Source organism: Triplophysa rosa, linkage group LG10 (assembly GCF_024868665.1).
Source record: "Triplophysa rosa linkage group LG10, Trosa_1v2, whole genome shotgun sequence".
Classification (NCBI taxonomy): Eukaryota; Metazoa; Chordata; class Actinopteri; order Cypriniformes; family Nemacheilidae; genus Triplophysa; species Triplophysa rosa.
In genome coordinates, this window is record NC_079899.1 from 14,719,136 (window position 1) to 14,744,525 (window position 25,390).

General features: G+C 39.0%; 2 protein-coding genes across 2 annotated transcripts in view; both read left to right on the forward strand.

Moving 5' to 3' along the window:
- The first annotated feature begins 981 nt into the window (after positions 1-981).
- On the forward strand, positions 982-13,422 carry ehd4 (EH-domain containing 4). The gene is made up of 6 exons (XM_057344086.1): positions 982-1,395; positions 2,919-3,095; positions 4,405-4,502; positions 6,888-7,300; positions 9,183-9,347; positions 10,848-13,422. The coding sequence occupies exons 1-6, from the start codon at positions 1,166-1,168 to the stop codon at positions 11,403-11,405; spliced, it is 1,641 nt and encodes a 546-aa protein (XP_057200069.1). The 5' UTR covers positions 982-1,165; the 3' UTR covers positions 11,406-13,422.
- A 795-nt stretch (positions 13,423-14,217) lies between these two features.
- The window catches only part of sptbn5 (spectrin, beta, non-erythrocytic 5), a 33,171-nt gene continuing 21,998 nt past the window's right edge, over positions 14,218-25,390 (forward strand). Inside the window, exons 1-21 of the mRNA XM_057343800.1 lie at positions 14,218-14,305; positions 16,016-16,183; positions 16,386-16,496; positions 16,898-17,055; positions 17,485-17,713; positions 18,930-19,564; positions 19,904-20,042; positions 20,357-20,580; positions 21,537-21,690; positions 21,912-22,112; positions 22,245-22,451; positions 22,588-22,726; positions 22,842-22,978; positions 23,067-23,270; positions 23,374-23,526; positions 23,676-23,806; positions 23,909-24,160; positions 24,349-24,636; positions 24,718-24,961; positions 25,035-25,174; positions 25,264-25,363. Of these exons, the coding sequence (XP_057199783.1) occupies positions 14,246-14,305; positions 16,016-16,183; positions 16,386-16,496; positions 16,898-17,055; positions 17,485-17,713; positions 18,930-19,564; positions 19,904-20,042; positions 20,357-20,580; positions 21,537-21,690; positions 21,912-22,112; positions 22,245-22,451; positions 22,588-22,726; positions 22,842-22,978; positions 23,067-23,270; positions 23,374-23,526; positions 23,676-23,806; positions 23,909-24,160; positions 24,349-24,636; positions 24,718-24,961; positions 25,035-25,174; positions 25,264-25,363 (4,074 nt within the window). The 5' untranslated portion in view covers positions 14,218-14,245. The remainder of the gene's footprint in view (positions 14,306-16,015; positions 16,184-16,385; positions 16,497-16,897; positions 17,056-17,484; positions 17,714-18,929; positions 19,565-19,903; positions 20,043-20,356; positions 20,581-21,536; positions 21,691-21,911; positions 22,113-22,244; positions 22,452-22,587; positions 22,727-22,841; positions 22,979-23,066; positions 23,271-23,373; positions 23,527-23,675; positions 23,807-23,908; positions 24,161-24,348; positions 24,637-24,717; positions 24,962-25,034; positions 25,175-25,263; positions 25,364-25,390) is intronic.

Below are 25,390 nucleotides of genomic sequence, written 5' to 3' on the forward strand. Positions count from 1 at the left end.
TCGTCTGATACAGGATCATACATCGAAAGGATTAAGATTACATTTCTGCCATTCATTCATGGAATGTTTATAATTATAATTATTATTTTAATATTAAAATTTCACTGACAGCTTCGCACAACTAACAGGTCGTCGAGCGTCATTTTTATACAAGTGACGTCATAGGTGAGTCAGATTAATAAAACAAGGCCGACTAGTCTCTTTGGAGTTAAATAAAGGGCAGTGTTTATTTTATTAAACTGTGTTGCTTGAGCTATTGATGAAAGGGTATCGTTAGTGCAATTATTTGTTAATTATCATGTACAATTATTCTAATATTTTCTGCATATTTTCGTTTTGTTAGTTGCAGTCCATGTAGGCTACTTTCTAGTTAGTTTGACATCTAATTTGTCTACCGAGAAACTTTAACATGCTAAATCTCAAACATTAATCCATTGAATTTATTTTAAACTTTAAGGTCACGATTTCTCAAGCTAATATCAAAGTCTGTAACAATTAGCGTTCATTTGATCTTTTTTTCAACGGCATCTGCTGGTTTCTATACGGACCGCTAGGTGGCGTTAATGTACAACTCTTACAAAGTTAAATGCAACAGACTGAGCGGAGTGGGTAATTTGAATCATTTAAACATGGTTTTACAATGTGTGCTAATATAAAACAAAGGTTTATATGAAACGGATGTACGGATAATTTGTCAATTTATCTGCTACGTAAAATGGCCAAAATGCCTCAGCGGCGTCTATTTAAATAATGCCACGACAAGAAAGAGTTTAATTTCCCTTTGTTTTGTTTTGCACCTAACAGAAATATTTCACAACTTATAGTAGTAGTCAGTCAAGCCAGTGCAGGTTCAGGGCTGAACGTGCGCCCAAACAACTCCACCCTAACAACCCGCCCTCATCAGGGAGCGTTCCAGTGTTAAATCCCTGCGTCACTGTACCTCATGCATATTAACACAGCGTCATGAGAAGCAGCGTCACATGATAAAACAATACAGGTGAGGTCACGGATACGGCATCACAGCTGGACAGTACGAGCAGAGGACTGTTGGCCGTCTGCTGTCACGTCCTGAAAACAAGTCTTATATTAAGTTTTGATTTCCTCGAATATAAAAAGGGAACTAACGCCGTGTCGCGGATAAAAGAGATTTAAGAGGAACGACAGCATGTTCACTTGGGTAAATAAGGAACAGGGTGGTAGGAACAAAGAGGGCGACATGTTTCAGACGGTGACAGAAGGACTTCAAAGTCTTTATACTAAGAAACTGTTGCCTTTAGAGGAAACGTATCTTTTCCATGAGTTTCACTCACCGGCGCTGGAGGAGGCGGACTTCCAGAGCAAACCCATGGTGCTGCTGGTCGGACAGTATTCCACGGGGAAAACCACCTTTATAAGGTAATGCATTGCTTTTACAACCTGTAAATCTGTGTAATCCATTTTATGCGAAGTCACAGCAAGTAATTCTTTGTCATTTTTAGTAAGCTAAGAATATATTGGTTATTCAAGTGATATTACACACATATATACTTATGCACGTGTAAAATTGAGTACAGTCGGCTCTTTGTGGTTACTAACGGCAAAGCCTCACAAGGAATGTGTTAAAACAGCATATGCCAGCTCACACACTCCATTCATCTGTGGAGTGATTCAGAAGGCTGGAGAGTGGGCAAATAACTCATAAAAACCATCATTCTTCTTCTTCTTAATGACTTATTGACTGTCAATATTGTCCCTGTTTGATGTCATTGCTGAATCTCATCAGTATCACCTTGGCAGAAGTCTGAATGAGAGAATCCAATGGTTTGCATATCAAATTGACCCTCAATATAGAACCAGCTTGTGTGTAGACTGCATAGGACATTAAGAATGTACAACATGACAAATTGGTGATTGTTTATGGTTGTTTTAACACATTACTCGTGCTTATACATTAGAGACCATTAGTTTACACGCATGCACACTGGTCATTTTTTATGGGTGTACTTAAAAGGACAGTTCACCCGAAAGTAAAAATTCGGTCATCATGTACTCATCATCGAGTTCCAAATCTGTATACATTTTTTTGTTCTGATGAACACCGAGAAAGATATTTGGAAGAATGCTTCTTTCCCACCGTTGACTACCATAGTAGGAAAAACGGTAGTCAAAAGTGCCCCAGAACTGTTTGCTTTCCTACATTATTCCAAATATCTTCTTTTGTGTTCAACAGAACAAAGAATTTTATAAAGCAATTTTTCCTACCGTGGTAGTCAATGGTGACCAAGAACTGTTTGGTTACAAGCATTCTCCCAAATATCTTTCTCTGTGTTCATGAAAACGAAATTTATACAGTTTTGGAACAACTCGATGGTGAGTAAATGAAGACAGAATTTTCATTTTGGGGTGAACTGTTCCTTGAACTCAGTGTGGCACAAAGGACCAATGAAAATTATGTTTGCATTGATTTTTATCCATTTTTTGGCATTAGCCAATTTGACTCGGACCTGGTGCTTCTCAAAGTTTCTCTTCCGTTACACATATGCAGCAAGGACACAATTGCACCCCCCTATGAACGTGCTTGATTTATAGCTCCCTTATGTTTATGTTTAATTGTAATGGCATTTTGTGATTCTTTGCTTGGAAACCTTTGACACTTTCTCATCCTCTCACAGGATGTGGTAAGGATCTTTGGTTTGGGAGTTTCAGGAAAAGCAAGACTGATGACTTGGACTGTTTTTACATTCACATGTTAGCCCATAGTTTAGGGTGCCACTCATGTGGTCTGCTGTTTAGCTTTGATTTTGAGCATTTTGACATTGCATTGTCCCAACATGATTAACACAGATGATTTGCTGTTAGCATGTGGCGTCACATGATCATCAGGCCTCTCCACTAAGTAGTGCTTTAAAATTAATGGTTAACCTCTCTCTCTCTTTCAGATATCTTCTAGAGCAGGATTTTCCAGGGATGCGAATCGGCCCTGAACCAACAACAGATGGATTCATTGCTGTGATGTATAATGAGAACGAGGGGGTTGTACCCGGCAACGCCTTGGTTGTCGACCCCAAGAAACCTTTCCGCAAGCTCAATGCATTTGGAAACGCTTTCTTAAACAGGTGATGGTGCTTATAGTTTTTTTGTCAAATGGAGCTAAAATGCACACTTTTACCCAGATTTGCTTGCAGAAAATGGGTCTGGGTTAATTGGTAATTGAGAAAATGTATAACCATTACACTTGTTATAAGATGTTCTGTGAAACCTGAAATAGACCGGTTCTTCCACTACCATAGCTCAGGTACACTTTGAAGTTTACAGTACTATTAAAGGCGGGGTGTCCGATTTCTCTTAGTCGTTGTTGATGTTCAAATCACCAAAACAAACACACCCCTACCCCCATCTTTCGCTTTCATCAGCGCTCGGCTTGTCTAATGTCTGTCCTGTGCACTGTGCACCTTACTGCTGATTGGCTACAAGGTTGTTTTGGTACTCGGCCCGACTCAGTTGTCTAAAGCGTAATTTGGAAATCGGTTACCCCGCCTTTAAGGTATAAAAGACGCATTCATAGTAAATACACAGTGTCAGGGTGCTTTGTAGCTGTGCAGTTGTGTCATTTCCACTCAAGCAGATTAACATGTCATATTTTGTCATATTCATTCTGACGCCCATTCAATTCTTCCTCTCATCCCACGCAGTGCAGTTTTTCTATTACGGACAAAAATTCCCCTTTTAGTTTTGGGCACCTAAAGTTTCTACAAGTTTTAGTGTTTAATTTTAGCATCTAGACAGTTGGACAAAGGTCTTTTTCCTGTTTGCTGGATATTTATGTGGAGGGGAAACGGGTAAGTATTTCTTTGACAGTGACCACTAGAAAGGTCAAAGTTACACTTGACAGGGAACATCACCTCTTCTCCAGAGGAACCCAGAAACAATGCACTTTGTTTCCTGTGGATCTCGTCGTGCGTCATGTGATGGCACGTTTGGGCACAGCAGTTTCTTTTTCTTTTCTCTTGCATCTGGATCTTTGAATAAAAAAGGCATATATAATGATCTTGAAAACGAAACTTGCTTCGTTGCCTCTTCCTTTATTTCACAAAGTGTCCTGCTTTGCAGCTGACAGTTGATGTTTTCTCACAGATGTTGCAATTTCCTCTTAGGTTTTTATAAAAAAACAAACATTTTTAAACTCGCTTGAGGCAGTAGTGTAATATGTATTCTAGCTTCATAAGTATATTCAAAATGTGACGCCTAAAGAACATTGGAAATACTCTTGAGATGAAATCTAGAAATGCAAAGTTAAAAGCTTCTAGGCTGTATGTGTGTCTCAGCTGTTTTACTTTGCCTTGATTGCCAAATGTTGTGTCACCATTGAAGTTTGTTTTGCTTACAGACAGTAGGGTAATGAAAACTCTCCATTTATCTCATCAGGTTCATCTGCTCACAGATGCCTAACCAGGTTCTACAGAGCATTAGCATCATCGACACCCCAGGAATACTTTCTGGAGAGAAGCAGCGCATAAGCAGAGGTCAGTGGCTGCATACAGTGGCGCATTGATGTACACGGCTGTATGTTTTTTTACTACAGCTTAGAACACGGCACAGCCAATCAGAATCAATGACCCAAACTAACCGTTTTATACATTTTTGGGTGAACTATACCTTTAATAGTAGCCCTTCAGAAATCTTTTTAGATCTGTATAACACAAATCAAGCGTGTAGCGTTAATTCTGGCAGGTCACGTGAGTCAAGCTCACATCAGCTGATCCACATCCACCTATAGAAATGTGACGCTATCTCAGCTTCCGTTTTAAATTCATTCAGTTATCAGCAGCTCATCGTGTTGCTCACGAGCAAATTACCCTCCTCCATCCCCAACTCCACCTGAAATGTATATTTCTCTTCATAAGTCTGTTACATTTTAATTATGTGTTACACTTAATAACGAATGACATCTGTTTGTTCCGCTTACCCTAAGCGGGGTTATCCCTGCTCAGAACCATACCGCCATGACGGATCCTGACAAGACTCTGTTTTTGGATAGGCTTAGAGGAGTGTTAGTAATGTCACATGACCATAACGGCCTGAGTTATGCAGCTTATCGGTGGTAGAAATCTTCATCCCAAAGTCTCTGTGACTTGAATATAATAACATTACTGCGGACCGACTGGTTCAGTCCCTCAGTAATCCCTCAGGACCTGGGGACTGTTTGCAGCGTAAGGAACAGTCATACCGGTTTAGTCATTAGTTTTCATTTCAGTCACCAGATTCGCGTCTGTTTCTTTGTAAACTTCCTCTGTCGTTTCCGTGCCCGTCCCGTTACGTGGCAACAACAGACACGTTGGAAACCCTGATGAGCTTGCGTGATGTTATGAAGTCAGCATTTCTCACTTTCATTTTCCTCATGTCTCGAGCTCGAGCTCGCCAAATCTGCTTCAAGGGTTACATCAGCGTTCTGCAACCTCAGTATGCAGCTAGTGTTTATGTGTCACAGGGTAAACAATTAACACAACATGTTTGTAATCCCAGCATGCTTTTGTTATCGCGTTCTTTTATTTGAACTCTAAAGGAAGGATGCTGCCAGGCAATTCACAACAGTTGCAAGTTGTGGGTCTGTTTATGCTGTGCACGTTGTCTTATCTTTAAAAATGCACGTATGTGCGTAAAGGGCCTGAAGGCTGCAGATTAGGCCCAGTGGTGGAGCAGTAGGATGGTGCAGATGAACAGGCGCTGCTTTGGGTGAGAGGGATAAGACACATGGGCGTTGCACATCTGTTCCTGCTTTGGCTCTGTTTCCATTTCTCTAGCACTTTTTAGACATGTACTGTACAATATTGTGCTTGTGTGTCTATGGTATATGATTTGTAACTAAATTTAGTTTAGAATTTGACATGAGTGGCATGAACAGTGTGTTAAAAGTCCTGTTTAAAATCGTGTAGTTCACAATTCTGATTTCACAATTGTGTAGATGCTCGAAATCAGGACACCGTATTTGTGTTCAGTCTTTTTTATTCTTCATTTAGGGAACGTTTTCTGATAGACCAAGTTGCCTTGCATGCAAAGGAAATTGATGGTTCTCACACTTTCAGCTCTGAGCTCCGCCTTTATAAAATCTTGGAAGAGCTTTTTGTAAAATTTTTATGGCACTATGTAATTCGTGCCATTGTCGTTGGAGCAGCATGATTTCCTCTGTTGGGAGGTTGGATAAGCAAGTCATAGTGTAAAAAATGAGTATATCTACCATTGCACTGAAACGCAGCCAATAAGTCCATAATGGGTTTATAATGAGGTACATGCATCACTCAGTCAATGAAGACAGATGTGCTAGACATTTCTCTAAGGTTCCCATGGTCACACGGGGTCATTGACCTGTGCACCGATACACAGCTTGAAAACTGATCTTCACATTTGACGCTGTGTCAATAGTTTCAGAAAGTTAAGGGGTTTTTTTTGTATAGGTTGCTTGAATGTATAAGTAGCTAGCCATGCAGAGATTTTGGGCACAGGAACACAGACAAAAAAAGAGTAAAATGTAAATGCAAGGTTGCAAAATCTACTGGCAGCCTTGAAATATATCTTATTAAATTTATATGAAATAATGTAAAGTCGTCGCTGTATTTCTGAAACCTCGCATGTCCGAAAAACACAGTACTTTTTAAATGATTAATATTGTGTTGTCAAAGTTAACAAGCACTTTTTAAACACATTTTATTGGTTAAATATTTGCAAAAGCCAGTGACAAAGATTAAGGGTGACTAATAATGATTTCTGGCAAAAAATAAAAATCACAAAATATGGAGATACAAGGCTTCAGAAGGACAGCAGTGAAATGTAATCACACATATACCCATAGGAAGAAAACTTCAACTCAATGTAGAATCTCAGTTCACTGACGTGCTATTTTCTCACAACAGGCTATGATTTCTCTGAGGTTCTGCGTTGGTTTGGAGAGCGGGTGGACCGCATCATCCTCCTCTTTGATGCACACAAACTGGACATATCTGACGAGTTTTCTGAAGCGATCAAAGCTTTCCGCGGACAGGATGACAAAATCCGCGTGGTGCTGAACAAGGCCGATCAGGTGGACACTCAGCAGCTGATGCGGGTTTACGGTGCGCTGATGTGGTCACTGGGAAAGGTGATCAATACCCCAGAGGTGGTAAGAGTCTATCTGGGATCTTTTTGGGCCAAACCTCTCCAAAACCCAGAAAACCGTCGCCTGTTTGAAGCTGAAACACAAGATCTCTTCAGGGACATCCAAAGTCTGCCTCGTAAAGCTGCGCTGCGTAAACTGAATGACCTCATCAAAAGAGCTCGCCTTGCTAAGGTGAGCTTTTTAAGCAATTTTTACCCCTGCATAGAGGTGCACAATCTACTGTTGTAAATGCGTTTTAACGCTTGTGTCAAACAAGTCTCTTTTATACAATGTGTTTAGTTATGTAATAGTTATATTATGAAGGGTTACATTTTTTTATAGTTGATTATGAACAGTATTACCTTTATCACCTTTATTTTATAATAGAATTTTAATGTAACGTTATTACAACAGACTGACCTATGCATTTAACCCCAAAACTTTCCAACATCACTACCCATTGTCTGTTTTGTCTTGTGCTTGACCTCAGTTCAACCACTATTGTTTTTGGCCGACCGGACTACACAAACTTACACACTGTGCCACATTAACCTCTATCAACACACGCCTGCTTAAGTATTGCACATGGTCACCATAAACAATTCCTTCATGGAACCACCACACAAAGTGTGTCTTATCTCTTCCGCAATATTTACAAACACGTCCAGCAAACAGGAATTCTGTAGCCTCATGCTTACGTCTTCCTGCAGTGTGAGGCAGTTAAACACACTCTCCATCTCCTGGAAAGGCCCAGAAAAGTCCCTTTCCGTGGTACAAAGGAATGTGTGTAATGTGCTCTAGGAGAGCACGGCCCTTGTTTTTCCTAACCTCTCCACCCCACTCGTCTTGCCACTTGTCATGTTTACGCCCTCGCCCTCTCCCCCTCTGTCGGTCAGTCATCCAGAAGAGGAATAAACACGGCCTGGAAGGAAAAAGCCAAGCCTTGTTTTGGATCTCTTGCTGTGCACTTCCTCCATATTGAGGAATACAGTTGTGTAAATACAGACGCTTTTCGAGTGTTCCCTTTACCAAGGGCATTTTCAAGGTATAAACACGTGGTGTTTGGTTATGTAACCAGCTTGGAGGGTGGATATTTTGCAAATCTAAGACAAATTGTCAACGCTAAACAATGAGACTGATATTGATCCTGCATTGTAATAAATGGAACATCAAGCATTTTTTGATAATACAGTCATTCTTAAAGGGGTCATATGACATGGCTAAACGAATATTATAGTTTGTTTTAGATGTAATGCAATGTGTATACACGATTTAAAGTTAAAAAATGCTGTATTTTCCACATACCGTGCATGTTTGTATGTCCTCTTTGCCCCGCCTCTCTGAAACGCATGGATTTTTTACAAAGCTCATTGCTCTGAAAAGCGAGGTGTGCTATGATTGGCCAGTTCACCAGTGCGTGGTGATTGGTCCAATACTGCAAGCGTGTGACGGAAATGTAACGCCTCTTACCATATTTGGAACATCAGGTTCCAAAGCAATTGTACTGACAGGTACGCCCACCTTACTTGCGTATACATTTGGGCGGTCTTAGTCAAATCATACCACGAACTGACGTAGATTTGTGGGGGTGTGGTTACACGAGGCGTTTCAGGCAGGTCTGGGTGAGCATTCCGGTGTTCCGACACTTAAATTTGTGCAATTTTACGTATCTAATACATGCACGGGCAACTTATAACACACCAAAGACACAGAAAAACACGTATTTGCGCCATATGACCCCTTTAATGTTTTTACACATAGTGCATACGTTTACATGCTGCATCTTGAATTAGGCTTTAAAAATGCCTGGTCTTGTTTTTAGGCTGAACTTGCATAAAAGACCCATCATACCATTTATAGCCAACACTATGTTATGATTGTTTACTATGAATGCATAGTTGCTCATGTTAAAAGGCTCTAGAATCACTAAAGGTTATGATGGAACGAAACACTAAAATAGAATATCATGAGATATTTTCAATCAAACCCTAACCCTGTCAATTAATACATAAATCATTGATCCATCACACCCTATAATGAACATTCTAAATGTAACATGCCATTTGTCTTGTAGGTGCATGCTTACATCATCAGTTACTTGAAAAAGGAAATGCCCTCTTTGTTTGGAAAGGAGAAGAAGAAAGAGGAACTGATCGCCCACCTGCCCGAGATCTATCAGCTGCTGCAGAGGGAGCATCACATCTCACCTGGAGATTTCCCTAACGTCAGTAAAATGCAGGTAAGACTGTTGTGTCCTAAATAAGGGGTACAGTACAGTTTAGATAGTGATATACTAGCTGCTAATGTAAAGTATATACTGCATGCTTTTACAAGTAAAATCTGTTTTTTTTATTTAGAGACACATTGTTTCTGCTACTGCTGGTTATTTATGTATAACATCATCATTAGCCTGCAGCTTTTGCTTTGAGGAATGTTTTCTTTGCATTGTATCTTATGACTGAGTTCCAGCCCTGCTATTGTCTGAGAATGCTTATCCAGCATGACTCACAATTAGCCGTAGATCAGAAATTACATTATAATGGAAATGAGCAAAATTAGTGCACTTAAAAAGCACTGCAATGCTTGTAAATTATACCAGTGATTAAGGAGGAAAAGTTAAACGTCTGACTACTGCAAATGTCTACAGTGGAATATAATGCAATAGAATTGTATTAGACTACACTAACCACAGAACAAATCATACTGGTTCCAGGCACTTGAAAGATAAAGGCTATGCTCTAAATAGACAGAGCGACATTGATTAGCTCCAGCATTATGTAACCAAAATAACCACTTCAGGACTACGCTGCTTCTTTTTTCAGCCCTGATGTTTATAAATCAATGTCGTGTCATGAATGATAAACAGAATGAAAAACATTAATAACAAAACATTGAACAACAATATGTTCTAAATGTTTGGGGTCACTTGAGTGAATGTTTCTCTTGACCTTACAAATCTTTTAATCTGAAGATATAAATGCATGCGCTGGCCGAAGTTAACTTCCGGTCTGTGTTTGGTTATAATATAAACATTGATTTTATATTTCATTTATATTAATATTAATGAATATTCATATTTTCATTAGTTCATTAGTTTCCTGTGGCTCAGTGGTTAGAGCATGGCGTTAGCAACGGCAAGGTCATGGGTTTGATCCCAGGGATTGCACATACTTAGTAACAAATGTATAGTAAAATGCAATGTAAGTCGCTTTGGATAAAAGCATCTGCCAAATGCATAAATGTAAATGTAAGTTAAGTTTGGGCCACATAACGTTTGTTTTTGTTGTTGCCGCTGAAATGGTCTATATGCTTATATTTCTGGAATTAGTTTTGCAGAAAAAAAGGTAATAGTACAAACATATTAGTTTCTTTCATTGCAAAACAAACAAAGAAATGTTTTAGAAATATATAACCTTGACTGAATAATGAAGAAAAATTAGCCAATAAGAGCCCAGCATAGATAGGAGCTTCAATACTGTTAAAAACAAGAAACATGACTGCAAGAAATTGTGTGATAAAATACCAAGATAACATTTCTGCAAATTAGGCAAAGGGTGGCTACATTGAAGATGGTAAAATATAACAAGCATTTATTTATTGTTTTGTTGAGTCTATATATACTATAATGTAAAAAAAATTGTAAGGGAATAAGAGATCCTAACTTTTGAATGGCTGTATTTAACAAAAAATATATAACCTGACATTAAATTGTCTCTGTCATTCATATCTATCAATTCAGGAACAACTTCTACACTATGACTTCAGCAAATTCCCTTCCTTAAAAGTGAAGTTGATTGAATCTGTGGACAGGATGCTGTCCACCAAGATCTCAGGTCTGATGAACATGATCCGAGAGGAGGAAAGCAAACGGCCATCTCAAATGGTAATGGGCGGAGCTTTCGAGGACTCCAGCGAGGGGCCATTCGGCCACGGCTACGGGGAGGGTATCAGCGCAGGGGCCGACACTGAAGATTGGATCGTGAGTCGCGATAAGCATCGCTACGATGAAATCTTCTACACCTTGATGCCTATTAATGGTAAGGTGACGGGTATCAATGCCAAGAAGGAGATGATGAATTCTCGCCTACCCAACACTGTACTGGGAAAGATCTGGAAGCTGGCAGACTGTGATAAGGACGGTATGCTGGATGATGAAGAATTTTCATTGGCTCAGCATCTTATTAAGATCAAACTGGAAGGATTTGAGCTCCCCACAGTGCTACCAAGTCACCTAGTGCCTCCGTCGCACAGGAAGAACACCACTGCAGATATTTTATACAACCACCAGGAGGATTGAATGCTTTATCAACTTCTGTCCATTTATAAAGGTGCCTTATTAATCTGAATATCTATCATTCAGATGCTAAAACAAAGGGGCCGTGAAATCAGAAAGAAAAAATAGAAATAAAAACTGTTTTGAAAGGGATGAAGTTTTATTGGTTACGCCATGTTTTAAGGTCTAAATTAAGCCTTATCACACAAGGAAATATGCCAAAGCTGAATGAGTAGGTTTAAATGTATTGCTGCAGAACTAAATACATAATGTTTAATATGTTTGCAATCTCCGTGTTAGGGAATAACCCTGATCAACTTGCATAATGACACATAAAGTATGCATAAAAGCAATCATCAAACATATGATATATCTACTGTATACATGAAACACCATCATAGTGGTCACTGACAGAATGAGCATCTATCCCAGTCATTCTGAAACAATATACCTGTACATGCCCAGGAATGTTACTTGGGTAATTAATTCGTTTTGCAGCACAATATTATATTTTCCATCTAAATCTGGATTCAAGGTTTTCCTTTTGTTTAAACTGGAAAACAATTATTGCATCATAATCCTGAATTGGCAGCATTAAACCCATTTGTGGACATTTTGTAATGCAGGGAACAGTATTTAGTTTTCATGATGCAATTAAAGCTGTTCTCACAAGTCATATTGATAATGTTCTGGGTGTTTTATGTTCTGAATTTACTTTACTGACTTAATAAAATGTAGATGTTTACTTGCCATTATATGGTGACATGGATTAAAGAAAAACTTTTCCCATGTTATTTTCAATGTCTGTATAATATTTTTGTCTGACACTGAAGTCAATTATTTTTTGTTTATATTAGCATACATTTAGGGAAATTTCAGTAAAAAAACATTTCAGTATTAAAGAGAGACATTAGTCACCCAGTAACACAATTTTCTCCCACCGGTGTTTTTTGATATGGAGCTTGTTTCAGAGATCAAAGCGTTTTCTTTTCCATAAAATATTTTTCTTTAAAACAATTTTACAGTATGTATGTTTGGATTAAATATTTTAACAAACATTACTGAAAGTAACGGACATGTTTGCCTTTGAGAACATAACATTTAAGGACTTGTTGCATTGTGAAGTGATGAAAAAAATGGTTATATGATGAAATCAGTTTTCATTATAACTCCATTACGTTGTAAATACAACAATTGTGTATGTCAGTCACAGTTACACTATATTCATATATTTTAACTACTATTGATTATTGATAGATTATTGTGAGAGGTGGACTATATTAACTGGACTGTGCACCTGTTTGACATGAGGTCAGTTCTGTTGGTGCTGTCCTCAACACGAATGATTTGTGTTTTTGTGCAAGAAACTAGTGACATTAGGATTAGGCTACTGTAAAACTACATATGGCACTTCTCCTACATATGTTTGACGTTAGACTTTGCAGCTAAGGTGTTTTCAACATATGGTTTAATGAGCCTTTAGAATGTGTGGTAATGTATCTTTCAGCCACATGTTAATGTGTAATCATTGTAAAAAGATGACAATTTTATATACCCTTTTATATGGAAAAAGGGAATGTAATAAATAGCATTTTAAATGGAAATGATTTGTTTCTAAAACTTTCATATTTTGATATTGGCACAAAAAGCAGACAAAGTTGAATTGTATGTGCACTTATTGAGTGAGGATTATTTCAGTTTATTTAACCATATAAATCAATTAAAATTCCATCCCCGTGACATGACAAAACCTGGATGCGACTGTTGAGAGGTGTGTTCTGCTGAACTGCATAAAATAGTGAATATAACCGCGACCTTTACCCCTCAAGTAACAGAACATCATTACCCACAACAGCTTCAAAGTTCAGTTCACTTCTCAACACTGATCAGTCTCAAAGAGGATTTTTTCGGATTACTCTCCAATCATGAATTTTTTCCAATGATGAACGTCTGTGGCAAATCTTGTGAAGGGTGAGTGAATTGAATGTTTGCACTTAATGTGCACAGTAATGAAGTGTTTTTTAAATGCTTAACTAATAAAACAAGATATTAATATTATTTTGTGTTTTCTGATGTTTTTCTTGATTTTTTTTAATGATATTTATATGCATTCCACATTATAATACACATTTTTAGGCCAATTGTTTTTTTAATAACATTATACACTGTGTATATTTTTCCCTATACATTTAATTGCACAAAAACTTCTAAGACATTAACGTGTATTACTCAAAAGTATTCATTTAAGGGCTTAACATTTAGACAGTTTAACACTTATATACTAAAATATAAGTATATAATACTTATTAATATATTTATTTAATGACCAATATTGAGATTTGTTTGATTCAAACCATAACCGATTTGGAATTGCTCGGTATTTTTGCAAAGCAGTAAATATGTCTGTAAAGTCCGACTTGAAGTACTTACTGTAAATCGTCACCACGAAAAGTGAGATTACCTTAATTGCCCTTTCACTTCCTCCATATCACCAGATAATAATCCAGATTTCTAATTGAATTATCTTTTACCATGTTCAGCACTTTCACAATGACATTTTGTTAAGGCATCTTTTATTCTATATTTATATGTTTTCAGCAGATTCATTTGAGAAATGCAAAATCATAGGTCTCATCAATCGTGTGTGCAGATTAATATTTAAACTCATTTTGTGTGAGTATATAGTGTTAATAAACAAGTGCCGGACATGGTTTTAACGTCCGTGGTGCAGAAATGTGACATTATTCCATCTCTAATACATTTATGTTCTTTTTTCTTTATCAGGTGCTAACAAAGTCGCGATGTCTCGACAAGGAGATGGAGAGGAGTCGGATGGGCGATTCCGGGAGCTTCAGGAACAGCGGATGATGGTGCAGAAGAAGACCTACACCAAATGGATGAACAGTGTTTTCTCAAAGAACGGGGTATGAGCAGGTCAATGCAGAATTCAATATCAGCACAAAAAAACAAACATTCTAAACTACATAATACATTTTTGTATGAGTGTGTGTTTATCTGTTGACATTGCAACAATGGAGATGTAGTGTAATATAAAGTTACTGAACCTGAAACTAGCCTTGTGACTTTTATTTTACAATATGAAATGTTCGTTCCTACATGATTACATCTAGATATGAACCCTTGAACCCAGTTGGAGTCATAATTATTTTTATCATCGACGATTACCATCTATGACCTTTGAGTAGTCTCATGACAAGCGGACAGTTAATGTAGTTTCTTTTTTAAGGAATTCGGCCCACTGCTTCTCAGGGCCAGTCGGGTCGAGTTTAAAATTAATCGATGAAAGCTGCGATGCCAGGCATAGGAAGGAAAACTTGCTAGTTAATTTTTAGACACAGTTGTGAAAACCTTTTGCACAGGAGAAGAAAAGTGCAGATTGTTTTAACACATCACCTACAGTATGTTAAACTTAGGAAGAAAAATGCACGGCCTTGTTTACCCACACATAAAATGTACTTTAGGCTGATATCTCCACTGTATTTCCGTATTCCGAGTTCTATGTTTAGCCGTGGTTAAAATGTCTCCAGTCATCCGAATCCTCTCAAAAATATTTACTGATATTTTGTGAACCGTCTAAGAGACTAGACTTACTCAACATTAAATTAATCATTACAACAGGAAGATGTTAAAACAGACAAGTGATTCTACATTGACTTTCCATGGCTTGTTAATGCAAAGAAGTATATTAATAGCAGGGCACCGGCAGCTGTCTAAAACGAATGACGTGTTTTAAATGTTTCCCTTTCCTTTTCCTCTTCCGTAGTTGCTCCTGTGTATTGTTCTGTATCAAACAACATTGTTCATAACATGTTTATCATATAAGGACGCACCGATCCTTAAAAATAACTACACTTTAACTTAACACATAGCATAGATGCTTGCTCCACACTGCAGTTGTGTAACTTTATAATTGTACTTGATGTGCAGTTTTATTAATGATTGAGCACCAGTTATATGTTGTTTCATGGTAACGTGCCAATAGCAGGTCATAATTCTTGCTCTTACTAGATTACAAAAACTGAAAAACAAAATGGTTCAGAATAATTGAAAAGAAAAATGTGCATGGGAACTACAGTACATCTCTGAGGATCTACCCGAGGAGCAGGGTGTGCTCTAAACTCTCTCAGTTTATTCCCTGGGTAAGCAGAGCCTATTGGAAGCAGTAAGCTGATCTGCTCAGAGACATTAGATTCCCACAACACATGGATTAGGGAGTGGTTGCAATGCTCCAGCGTGAAAACAGAGTAAACGCATGGCTTGACTGAGATGAGTGAGTGTGGGTCACTCCATAGTGGAATACAGCTGCAATTAAGCAAAACCGTGTTAAAGCCGCAGCTGATGGATTCTGTCTGAACTTGTTAAAACGTATTGTGCATATAGGCCTAATGCAGAAATTTACTAGCTTTCTGGTCCTGCTAAAGCATGGCACTAGCAACAAGTGTCCCAGTTAATGCACATACTCGTAAGATGTATATTTTGAAAACTGAAAACTTGGAAAGTGCTAAGAAATGCATTTTTTGTGTCTTACCACAGACAATCACAATGAACGGGATTGATTGTGAAAAGTATACAAAAATGTGTTTAATTATTTTTTATGTGCATTTACGTTCAAGGAAAAAATCATCTTGACTGATGTATATACAGAGCTGAGAACTGGTGTGGATCTTGTGCGACTTTTGGAACTCATCTCTAAGGTTAAACTTCCCACTCCCAGTCGACGCACACTACGAGTTCACTGTCTGGAAAACAACAGCAATGCTATTAACTTCCTTAAAACCAAGGTACTTTTAAAACAATCAAACTAGGGGAAGTAAAGAAATACAAAACAAATTCAATTAAATTGCCTTTTTAAAAACATTTTTAAACGATACAATAACATCATATTCTTCAGAAATTTCAGAACACTTTACACTGTGAATAAACAGTACAAACCTATATAATACCCGATATACAAGTACATTTTCTCTGTTTGTCCTTCTTTAGGTCCGGGTAGATTTGATTGGTCCAGAAAATGTTGTGGATGGAGACAGAACCCTGATCCTGGGCCTCATTTGGATCATCATTCTTCGATTTCAGATTGGATCCATAATTGAGGTAGTTTTTAGACCTTAGGGCCAGATTTACTAACAGCATGCAAACGTAAAAAACTACTGTGGGTATTTACTAAAGACACGCAATGAAAATTAGCGCTGAAAAAGGCGTGGACACAAATGTTTTTGCCACTGACCTTATTGCATATGCATTTGTAAATTTTCTCTTCAGATGCAAACTTTATGGGAGAAGAGTATTGAAATGAATCACGCAACGTGATTTACTAAGGTTTGCACTCGTCATCGTACTGGTATTTGCGGCTTTATTTAACACCCATAAAAGCATGTCCTAAACCCTGCTCCTGGTAGATTGCGTTGGTCATTATGGGAGCTTTTTTATGAATGTCATTATGACACAAAGACGTGTATTTGCCACTTTGTGCTAACATTCTGCTTTGGTTTCAGGTGGACGGAGCTGTCAGTGGTGCTCGGCGCTCAGCCAAAGAAGCTTTACTGATCTGGTGTCAGCGTAAGACTGCCGGTTACGCCAATGTAAATGTACAAGACTTCTCCAGCAGCTGGAGAGATGGACTGGCCTTTAATGCTCTTATTCATGCTCACCGGTAGTTCTCTTTTATGCATTACGTAATTCTCGCAGAGAATGAATATCCGTCATTTTTGATAAACAGCAATGGGTTATAGTCAATATTTAAAGGGAACTTTCAACCAAACATTCTTTCATCACTTATTCACCCTCATGTCTTTCAATATCTTTCTGACTCTTTCTTCTGTGGAACACAAAGGATAATATTTTGAGAAATGTCTTTTGTGTTCATACAACGGAAATCAATGGGGGACAACGTTGTTTGGTTACCAACATTCTTCAAAATATCTTCATTTGTGTTCTGCAGAAAAAAGAAAGTCATACAGACATGACATGAGCATCTTGTAAATGATAAAAATTCTCATTTTTAGCTGAATTATCCCTTTATTGTTCGTTTGACACTGCTTTAGTCTTTTGTCATAAACATGTTATACTTATGTTATTCCAGGCCTGATCTGTTTGACTACAACCGACTACACCAGGACGATGCGAAGAGAAATCTGACCCATGCTTTCAGCCTGGCAGAGAATGAATTTGGTATAATGCAGCTCTTGGATGTGGAGGACATCATGGTGCCCCATCCTGATGAGAAGTCCATCATGACTTATGTCTCTCTGTACTACCACTACTTCTCCAAAATGAAGCAGGGCCAAACCATCCAGAAGAGGATAGCCAAGGTCGGTTCACAAACACAGTTTATGTAATGATGTAAAATGGGAAGGACAGCATAATTACTATTGCCAATACTTACAGTTAGCAAACTGTTAAAATTCTTAACTTCACATATTAAAGTTTTGCATCTTACCTTGTCTTGCACTGAATGTCAGGGTGTTTACACACTCACATAATCCACATTTGGGTTACGTGAAGCATTGGTACCCTCTGTTTGTGAAAGTTTGAACTACATCGGCTATATTGTTGAATGAGAACACTAATCTGGGAGTTGACTTGTCCAGATTAGTGGATTTGACAGTGGTCAAAAGGAGGAGCACTGGCCATAATCAGATCAGTGTAAACTCTGTGTAGTGAAGGCTGAACAGTAAAGAATTAGCTTTTAAAGAATGTTGAAAGCATGGTTGAAGATGTCCTCAGACAGAAGTTGATCCAGCACGAGCTCAGAGATCAGGCGATGCCATTATCATGCCGGCAAGATACGCATGGAGAGAAACAAGGGCGAGAAGTGTGTTCTGTCTGTGCAGTATGGCACTCGCTACACGAGTCCTCACGTGTGAATAGAACTGCCTGTATTTGTGGACTGGGTCACAGCTGTGGAGCAGCGTTAGCTGTCACAAAGGTGTATTAAACAGTGACAGACAGATCTCATTGGGAACAGCCTATGAACGGAGCGGAGATGAGCCCAGCCAGGCTGCGAGATGCCGAGACTCGGTTTTGTTAGGACTTCCAGATCTCCGGTGTGACGCAGCGGGGCTGCTAGATGACAATGTCCTTCAGTGGTAATTTCAGCAGTCAGTGGCTGCGATGGCAGAACATGAGACACACAATTATTGAGGTACAAAGGAGTGTTTCTGCAGTGGGAAAGGTGTGTATTGAGTAGATATATGTCATTGTAGCTGTTGAACAAAAACAAATATTCCTTAACACATGATGAAAGGACTCTTCGTCGTAATATATACCGTTTCTGTTATTATTTGGATGGGTTAAGTTGTCTAGTTAAGGACAATGTATATATTATGTGAAGTTTTTTTTGCAAAAGTATGAAATCAAACAGCTGTCTTTTCGTATGATGCTGAACTATCATGTTTTTATATGGAATCTGTGATGCCCTATGAATCTTCTTTAGTATAAATATTTCATTTATTTGCAGTAATACTATTTATCTCTTTGATGACCCTCAACATGGCTTATGCAAAAAACTCACTCTTCTACTCACAGATTGTTGATCTTCTTAAAGACCTGGATGATATGAAGGTCCAGTATGAGAGCATGGTGTCTGACTTACTACGCTGGATCAAGACCAAGGTGGTGGAGCTCAACGACCGCTCTTTTCCCAACTCCCTGCGAGACATGCAACGTCTGGTGGCCGCCTTCAAGACTTACCGAACTGTTGAGAAGCCCCCAAGGTACCAGCAACGTGGAGCCATTGAGGCCCACCTCTTCAACTTGCGAACCAAGCTGAGGGCGAACAACCAATGGGACTACGTTCCTACGGAAGGCAAGACTGTGGGGGACATTGAAAGGAACTGGACCTTGCTGGAGCGAGCGGAACATCAGCGAGAGCGGGACTTGCAGAGCGAGCTAATGAGGCTGGAGCATCTGGAACAGCTGGCCCAGAAGTTTGGCCGTAAGGCTACGCTGAGGGAGAGCTATCTAGAGGACACTCTGCAACTCATCCGGCAGCAAGATCTGGGAGGTTTGCAGAGTCTGGAGGAGGCCGAGACAGCGGCGCGCAAACTGGAGGCCCTGGGAGCCGACGTGTTGGCTCGCGAGCCGCGTTTCCGTGCTTTAAGTGACATGGCTGCTGTTATTGAGAGGGAGAACTACCACAGCAAAGCCCAAGTGACTCGCAGGTGAGGGGTCGGGGGGGTTGCAGTTTTTGATGTTATAAAAAACGAATTACATTAGAATCCTATTTGCCACTAATCTACACTATGGCAGGCACTATAAAATAACATCATCTTCTCTTAAAATAATTTTGTCTATAATAATGCTTAATTTATGAAAAATAATGTTTATTTTTGAACTAAAGTGGTTTATCATAAGCTTTGGGTTAAACTGGATGTTTTTAGTTTTAGTCCTTAGGAATGTGGGTGTTGCAACAAACTTGACATTTTTGGAAAGTAAGCTTTTAATTTAAGGGTGTGTAAATATTAAGTAATGGTCTCTATTTTCTATCTTGTGCGTGACAGGCAGGCAGAAATCATGAAGCAGTGGAAAGCTTTGCTTCAGCAGCTGCAGCAGCAGAAAGAACACATTGGAGATGTTATGAATGCACTTGCGGTCCTCAGAGACATTCAGCTCATATCTCTGGACCTCAAAGAACTACAGGTGAACAAGGCAAAATTTACAGAAAGGCATATTTTATAAAATAATCCTTACACCAAATGGTCCTGGTTTTCCTTAAGACAAAAAAAGACATACATACGAGGTATGTACTTCTACGCAGTAAAAAAAAAAGAATCAAATACAAGGGGGAAAATGAACAAATGGCGAAAAACAAACTAGCCTATCCATTATAGCTAAAAGTGTAAATTTATAATGACTGGTAAAGTAGCTAATATATATATATATATATATACCTAATATATATATTAATTATTATAAATTATAACATACTGTCTTTTCACAATTCATGCTTTTAGGCCCAAGTAGATTCGTCTGATATAGGAAAACAGCTGCCAGAGGTGATTGCTCTACTGCAAAAGCAGGACCTGCTAGACACTCAGATCATCTCACTTGGGGAAGCCCTGAATGGTATCAGCAACAGTGTCTTAAAGGTTAAACACAAAGATGCCACGAAAGTCCAGAAAGAAGTTAATAAACTCAATACCCAGTATAACTCTCTACTGGCTATCAGCAAGAACAGGTAAACTCATAAAATGTTTTCCTTGTTTACTATAGAATATGTCTCAAATAGTTCCAATGAAAGACCAAAAATGGCTGTTGTTCCTATCATGAATTGGCCAGGCTACATTGACTACCTACAGTATATGTGACCCTGCCTGCCTGGTCTTAAGTAGTGCGGGTATAATTGTAGCAATAGCCAACAATACATTGTATGGGTCAAAATGATCAATTTATTTTATTCCAAAAATCATAAGGATATTAAGAAAAGATCATGTTCCATGAAGATATTTTGTATATTTCGTACCGTAAATATATAAAAACTTTAATTTTGTGAGTGGACGCAGCAAAATCGTGAACAAAAATGGCCAGAAATATGCCTACAAACATCGCTCGCTGCTGCCCTCTCATTTGAAATTACCCACTCAAGTATGGTATCTATATAAAGCTTAGAATTTCTGCTTTCAGGTTCATCTACTCTCCACAACGTCATTACAGTGGTAAGCCAATAGAGAGCCTTAAACCAAACCTGTTTCTTCTTAGCAACGGAATGTTACAGCGCCTCTGATGGACTACTTTACATTTTTTGATTGATATTTTTATTTTTTTTGCACCCTCAGATTCCAGATTTTCAAATAGTTGTATCTCAGGCAAATATTGTCCAATCTCAACAAACATTAATGGAAAGCTTATTTATTTAGCATTCAGATGATGTATAAATCTCAAAAATAAAAAAAATAACTCTTATGACTGGTTTTGTGGTCCAGGGTCACATATACAGCCAACACTGTTGCAAAGCCAAATAGTTGCAACTATATGCAAAATCTTTCTTGTATATAAGGGTCTTTGATTTGTGATCTATAAGAAATGCAGCCAGTTTGGTTATACATTGCAATTTTAATACTCGCTGTGGAGAGGTTAAAACAAATCACTGTATACAAATAGAATGATAACATGGCTTGCTTTTTATCTTAAAAGGAGGAAAGCCCTGGAGGGACAACTGAAGCTCTTTGAGTTTTTCTATGACTGTGAAGAAGTGGAAGCGTGGATCTATGAAAAATGGGTTCTCCTGCAGGCAGCATCACTGGGCAGAGACCTCAGTCAAATTCAACAGTCCATCCAGAAACAAAAGGTATAACTATCAACAAGATCAAAATAATTATTTGCACTGAGCAAACCTTGTGTACAAAATAATGAAGGATGCCATCCTTCTGGTAGATGTATTTCCTGACATCTAAAAAATAACAGAGCTGACATAAATAACAATCATATGGGTGCTTTGCAGTGATAATGTATAGCAGTCATAGCTATGCTATATCTTGATATAGAGGAAAAAATAACTGTGTGTTGCAGGCTTTGGAGGCCGAGATACAATCACAAGAATCTCTGTGTTCTGGGGTTCTCTCCAGAGGCCAAGAGCTGTGCCGGGTGAGACACCCCAATGAGAGAGACATCCAAAAGTGGATTCGAACTCTTCAGAAACAATGGCAGCAACTTAAAGACCAAGTTATCATCCGAAAGAACAGGCTACATGCAGCCAATGTCATCAAGCAGGTACACTACCACTTGGCGTGAACCAAACTTGCACAACAACTTATATGGGCTGCTTCTGAACGGAAAGCTTTCTGTAGATTCAGCAGACATTTGTAAAAATGTGTTTTAACTGGCATACCTTCTTGTTCTCAGTATTTTGCTGATGTTACGGAAGCAAATTCATGGCTTGCTGACCGCAAGCCACTTCTCACCGATGAGGACTATGGAAAGGATGAGGCCAGCACTACTTCTCTGCTCCAGCGTCATCAAAGAGTGGAGAAGGAAATGGAAGCTTATGTTTCAGAAGTAAAACGACTGGGAGAGCAGGCCAAGAGTGCTGCCCAACTCGCTCCTCTTACTGTGAGTCACTTCAAAAAAAACATTATGCACAACAAAAACTTTACAGATTATTTTAACAACTTAATTAAAGCTTACAGTCTGTCTGAATCATCTTTAGAATAGCTTCAGTGCTGCTGAATTATCGTTTATAATTTAGGCTGAACCCCTGCAAAGCAGAATGGTACAATACAGTGATTCATCTGATGGTGAAGATGAGAGGGAGAAAAGGGTCAACAAAGAGGGCAAAGTCCTCACCAAAGCTCTACCACAAGCAATGATAAGGTTTAAATACAAAGGTATATGGACATTCATTTCATGCTAAAATTTGAAGTTTAAGAACATTTTATGCCTACCTGGTGTAAATCATGAATCGCTTTCCTTGCTGAGCTTATTATTCTGAATGTGTTCCAGGGGTAAAATTAACCTGGGATCGGGGAGAAATGGTGACGATTGTCAGCAGGGAAAAAGATGATAAGATGCTTCTCCGAGACAGTAAAGGAAATGAACAACTGGTGTCCTCCACTTATGCCAGAGTGCTGCCATCGTCTGTAAGTCATGAGAAAAAATATAAATCTTTAATCTGCATATTGTATTACCTAAAAGCTGTGGGTTTTGTTTTGATGCCACCAAACTCAGGAAGCATCACCTGAAATTACAAATGGAGCACCCGAGAGCCCAAAAAGGAAAGTGAGTCGTCCTCGCCGTACTCGTTCCATGCGCCGTGGCACGGCTGAAATCTCTACTTCATCACTGCCTGACCCACACTTCCAAAAAGACACAATAGAAAGCACACAGACTGGTCTGGAACGAGACTTTAACAGTCTTTATCGTCTTGCACAGGTGAACATTCAAACATTTACCAAGTATTATTCTGGAAGAGATTGAGTAAATATTTTGATCTTCTGGTTACGCTAAATATTAAAGTAGCATTTTTTCCCACCAGTCAAAAAATAAGATCCTGGACGAGACTGCACGACTACATAGATTCTACAATGCCTGTGAGGAGTTTGAGTCCTGGATGGGGGACAAGGAGAATATACTCAACACTTTCAGCTCTAACGCCAATAACTTGGAAGTTGCACAAGCCAAATATGAGGTCAGCTCTCCCTTCTGAAAACATATCAGAAGTCAGCACAATGAATCCTTTATAACATACAGGCTAATACAAAAGAGTTTAGCGGAGTAAACATGCAGTGTTTTTTCGATTGAAAGATTTCAGTTTGTCTATTTCAATTATGTTCATAGAACTTCCTTACTGAGCTAGCCAGTGGCACAAAGCAGCTTGATGACATCACCAAACTTGGAGAGGAGCTTGTGAAAAAACAGCATGGCCAGAAGAAAGAGATTCAGATCAGACTTGGCAGCATAACACGCAGGTAAGACTCACATTAGTGTACTGAATATCTCTATTCCCCATAAGAAATGAACTTCATATGCCAACAAGTATTGAGGTCAAAGGTTTTACTTTGCATCATCAGGTGGGAACACATTCAGAAACGGAAGGATGAGATAGCTCATGAGCTTCTTAGCTCTGCTGATGTGAAGTCCTTTCTACAGACCTGCCATGAAGTCCAAGCTCAGCTCCAGGACAGGCTAGCTCAACTTGACACACCTGATGTGGGTAGCTCATCATCCGCCCTGCAGGTTGAAGAACACAGGCAAGCCCAAGCTGAGAGGGACATAGAAGCCCTGGAAAGGAAAATACAGTACCTTAAAAGTGTGGCCAAAATGTAAGTTTGCTACTAATATGTAGCCCATTTTTCTTTGATGGTCTAAATTCATTAGGAGTTAGGACTCCTTCCAGCCCTGACACACCTTCTATCACTAACTGTAAGTTTCAGAAAACTAGGGAGAACATCTGGTAGAAGATGTAAAACAATGTGCTTAGTCTACAATCCTTTGGTTGACTTTGTCACAGGAAACAGGACTGCAGTCCTGCAGAGAGTGCCGCTATCATCGAAGAGGTGCATGCTCTTGAACAACTGCTTGCGCAGTTGAAGGCCCAAGCCATTCAGAGACAAAAGATGCTGAAGGAAGCGGGACGCCTGCAGCTCTTTCAGAAAGAGACCAGAGACCTGTTGTTGTGGGCCGAGGCGATACAGGAGCACCTTCTGGAAGAGGAGAGAGGGTCTGATGTAGCATCTGCTCAAGCCCTGCTGAAAGACAACCAGGATCTGAAATTGGAGATTGAACTGCAGAGAGCAAAGTTAGTTTCCTAGTGTCTGGTCTTGACCTTGAGATTAAAAATTGTGATTAGTTCCTATGATTGATACTTATACCATTTCAGATTGAAAGATATGGAGAAGCTGGGTAAGTCTCTGAATATGGCATCTGGAGAGAAAGGAGCTAAAGATGTTCAACAGACCCTCACAAAGTTGGATCTTGAGTGGCGCCAACTGGACAAACTGTGGTCTAGTCGTAACAGGAGGCTTGAGCAAGAACTGGAGTTCCAAAAGCTGAATAGGGAAGCAGATCGCATTGAGGCCACAATTTCTGGTCATGAAGCCAGGCTGAAAGTCAGAGACTTGGGGGTAAATAAAATAAATTACTCTGTTGCATGTAATTCATTTAAGCACATTGTGAGCTAAAAAGGTTTCTACACAGGACTCTGTGGACAGTGTTCACAGTTTGCTGAGTCGACAAGAAGAGCTTGAGGCTTTGCTTGGAGCTCTGGAGCGATCCATTGGCCTCTTTCAAGACAAGAGTCAAGAGCTCATTAACAAGAATAACTTTGCCTCCAAAGAGTTAGTATAGCTAGAATATAATACTGTAGCTTTTTATTTTGTGCTGTTATCTTGTTTAGTTCAATTTTCCATACTTATATCTCTTCCAGGATTCAGCAGCGATTGAAGGTCATTCAAGATCGATTCAGGAGGCTGAAAGAAAGTTGTAAATTAAGAAGGCTTGACTTACTTGCCTCCAAAAAGTATCAGGTAGGCTTGTTGTTTATGTTTGGTATC

What these genes read in the sequence shown, in the direction of transcription:
- ehd4 (XM_057344086.1), top strand. Translation starts at nt 1,166, where the DNA reads ATGTTCACTTGGGTAAATAAGGAACAGGGTGGTAGGAACAAAGAGGGC. An exon ending in GGAAACGCTTTCTTAAACAG is followed by an intron (nt 3,096 to 4,404) that starts GTGATGGTGCTT and finishes TTATCTCATCAG; the next exon opens with GTTCATCTGCTCACAGATGC. An exon ending in GAAGCAGCGCATAAGCAGAG is followed by an intron (nt 4,503 to 6,887) that starts GTCAGTGGCTGC and finishes TTCTCACAACAG; the next exon opens with GCTATGATTTCTCTGAGGTT.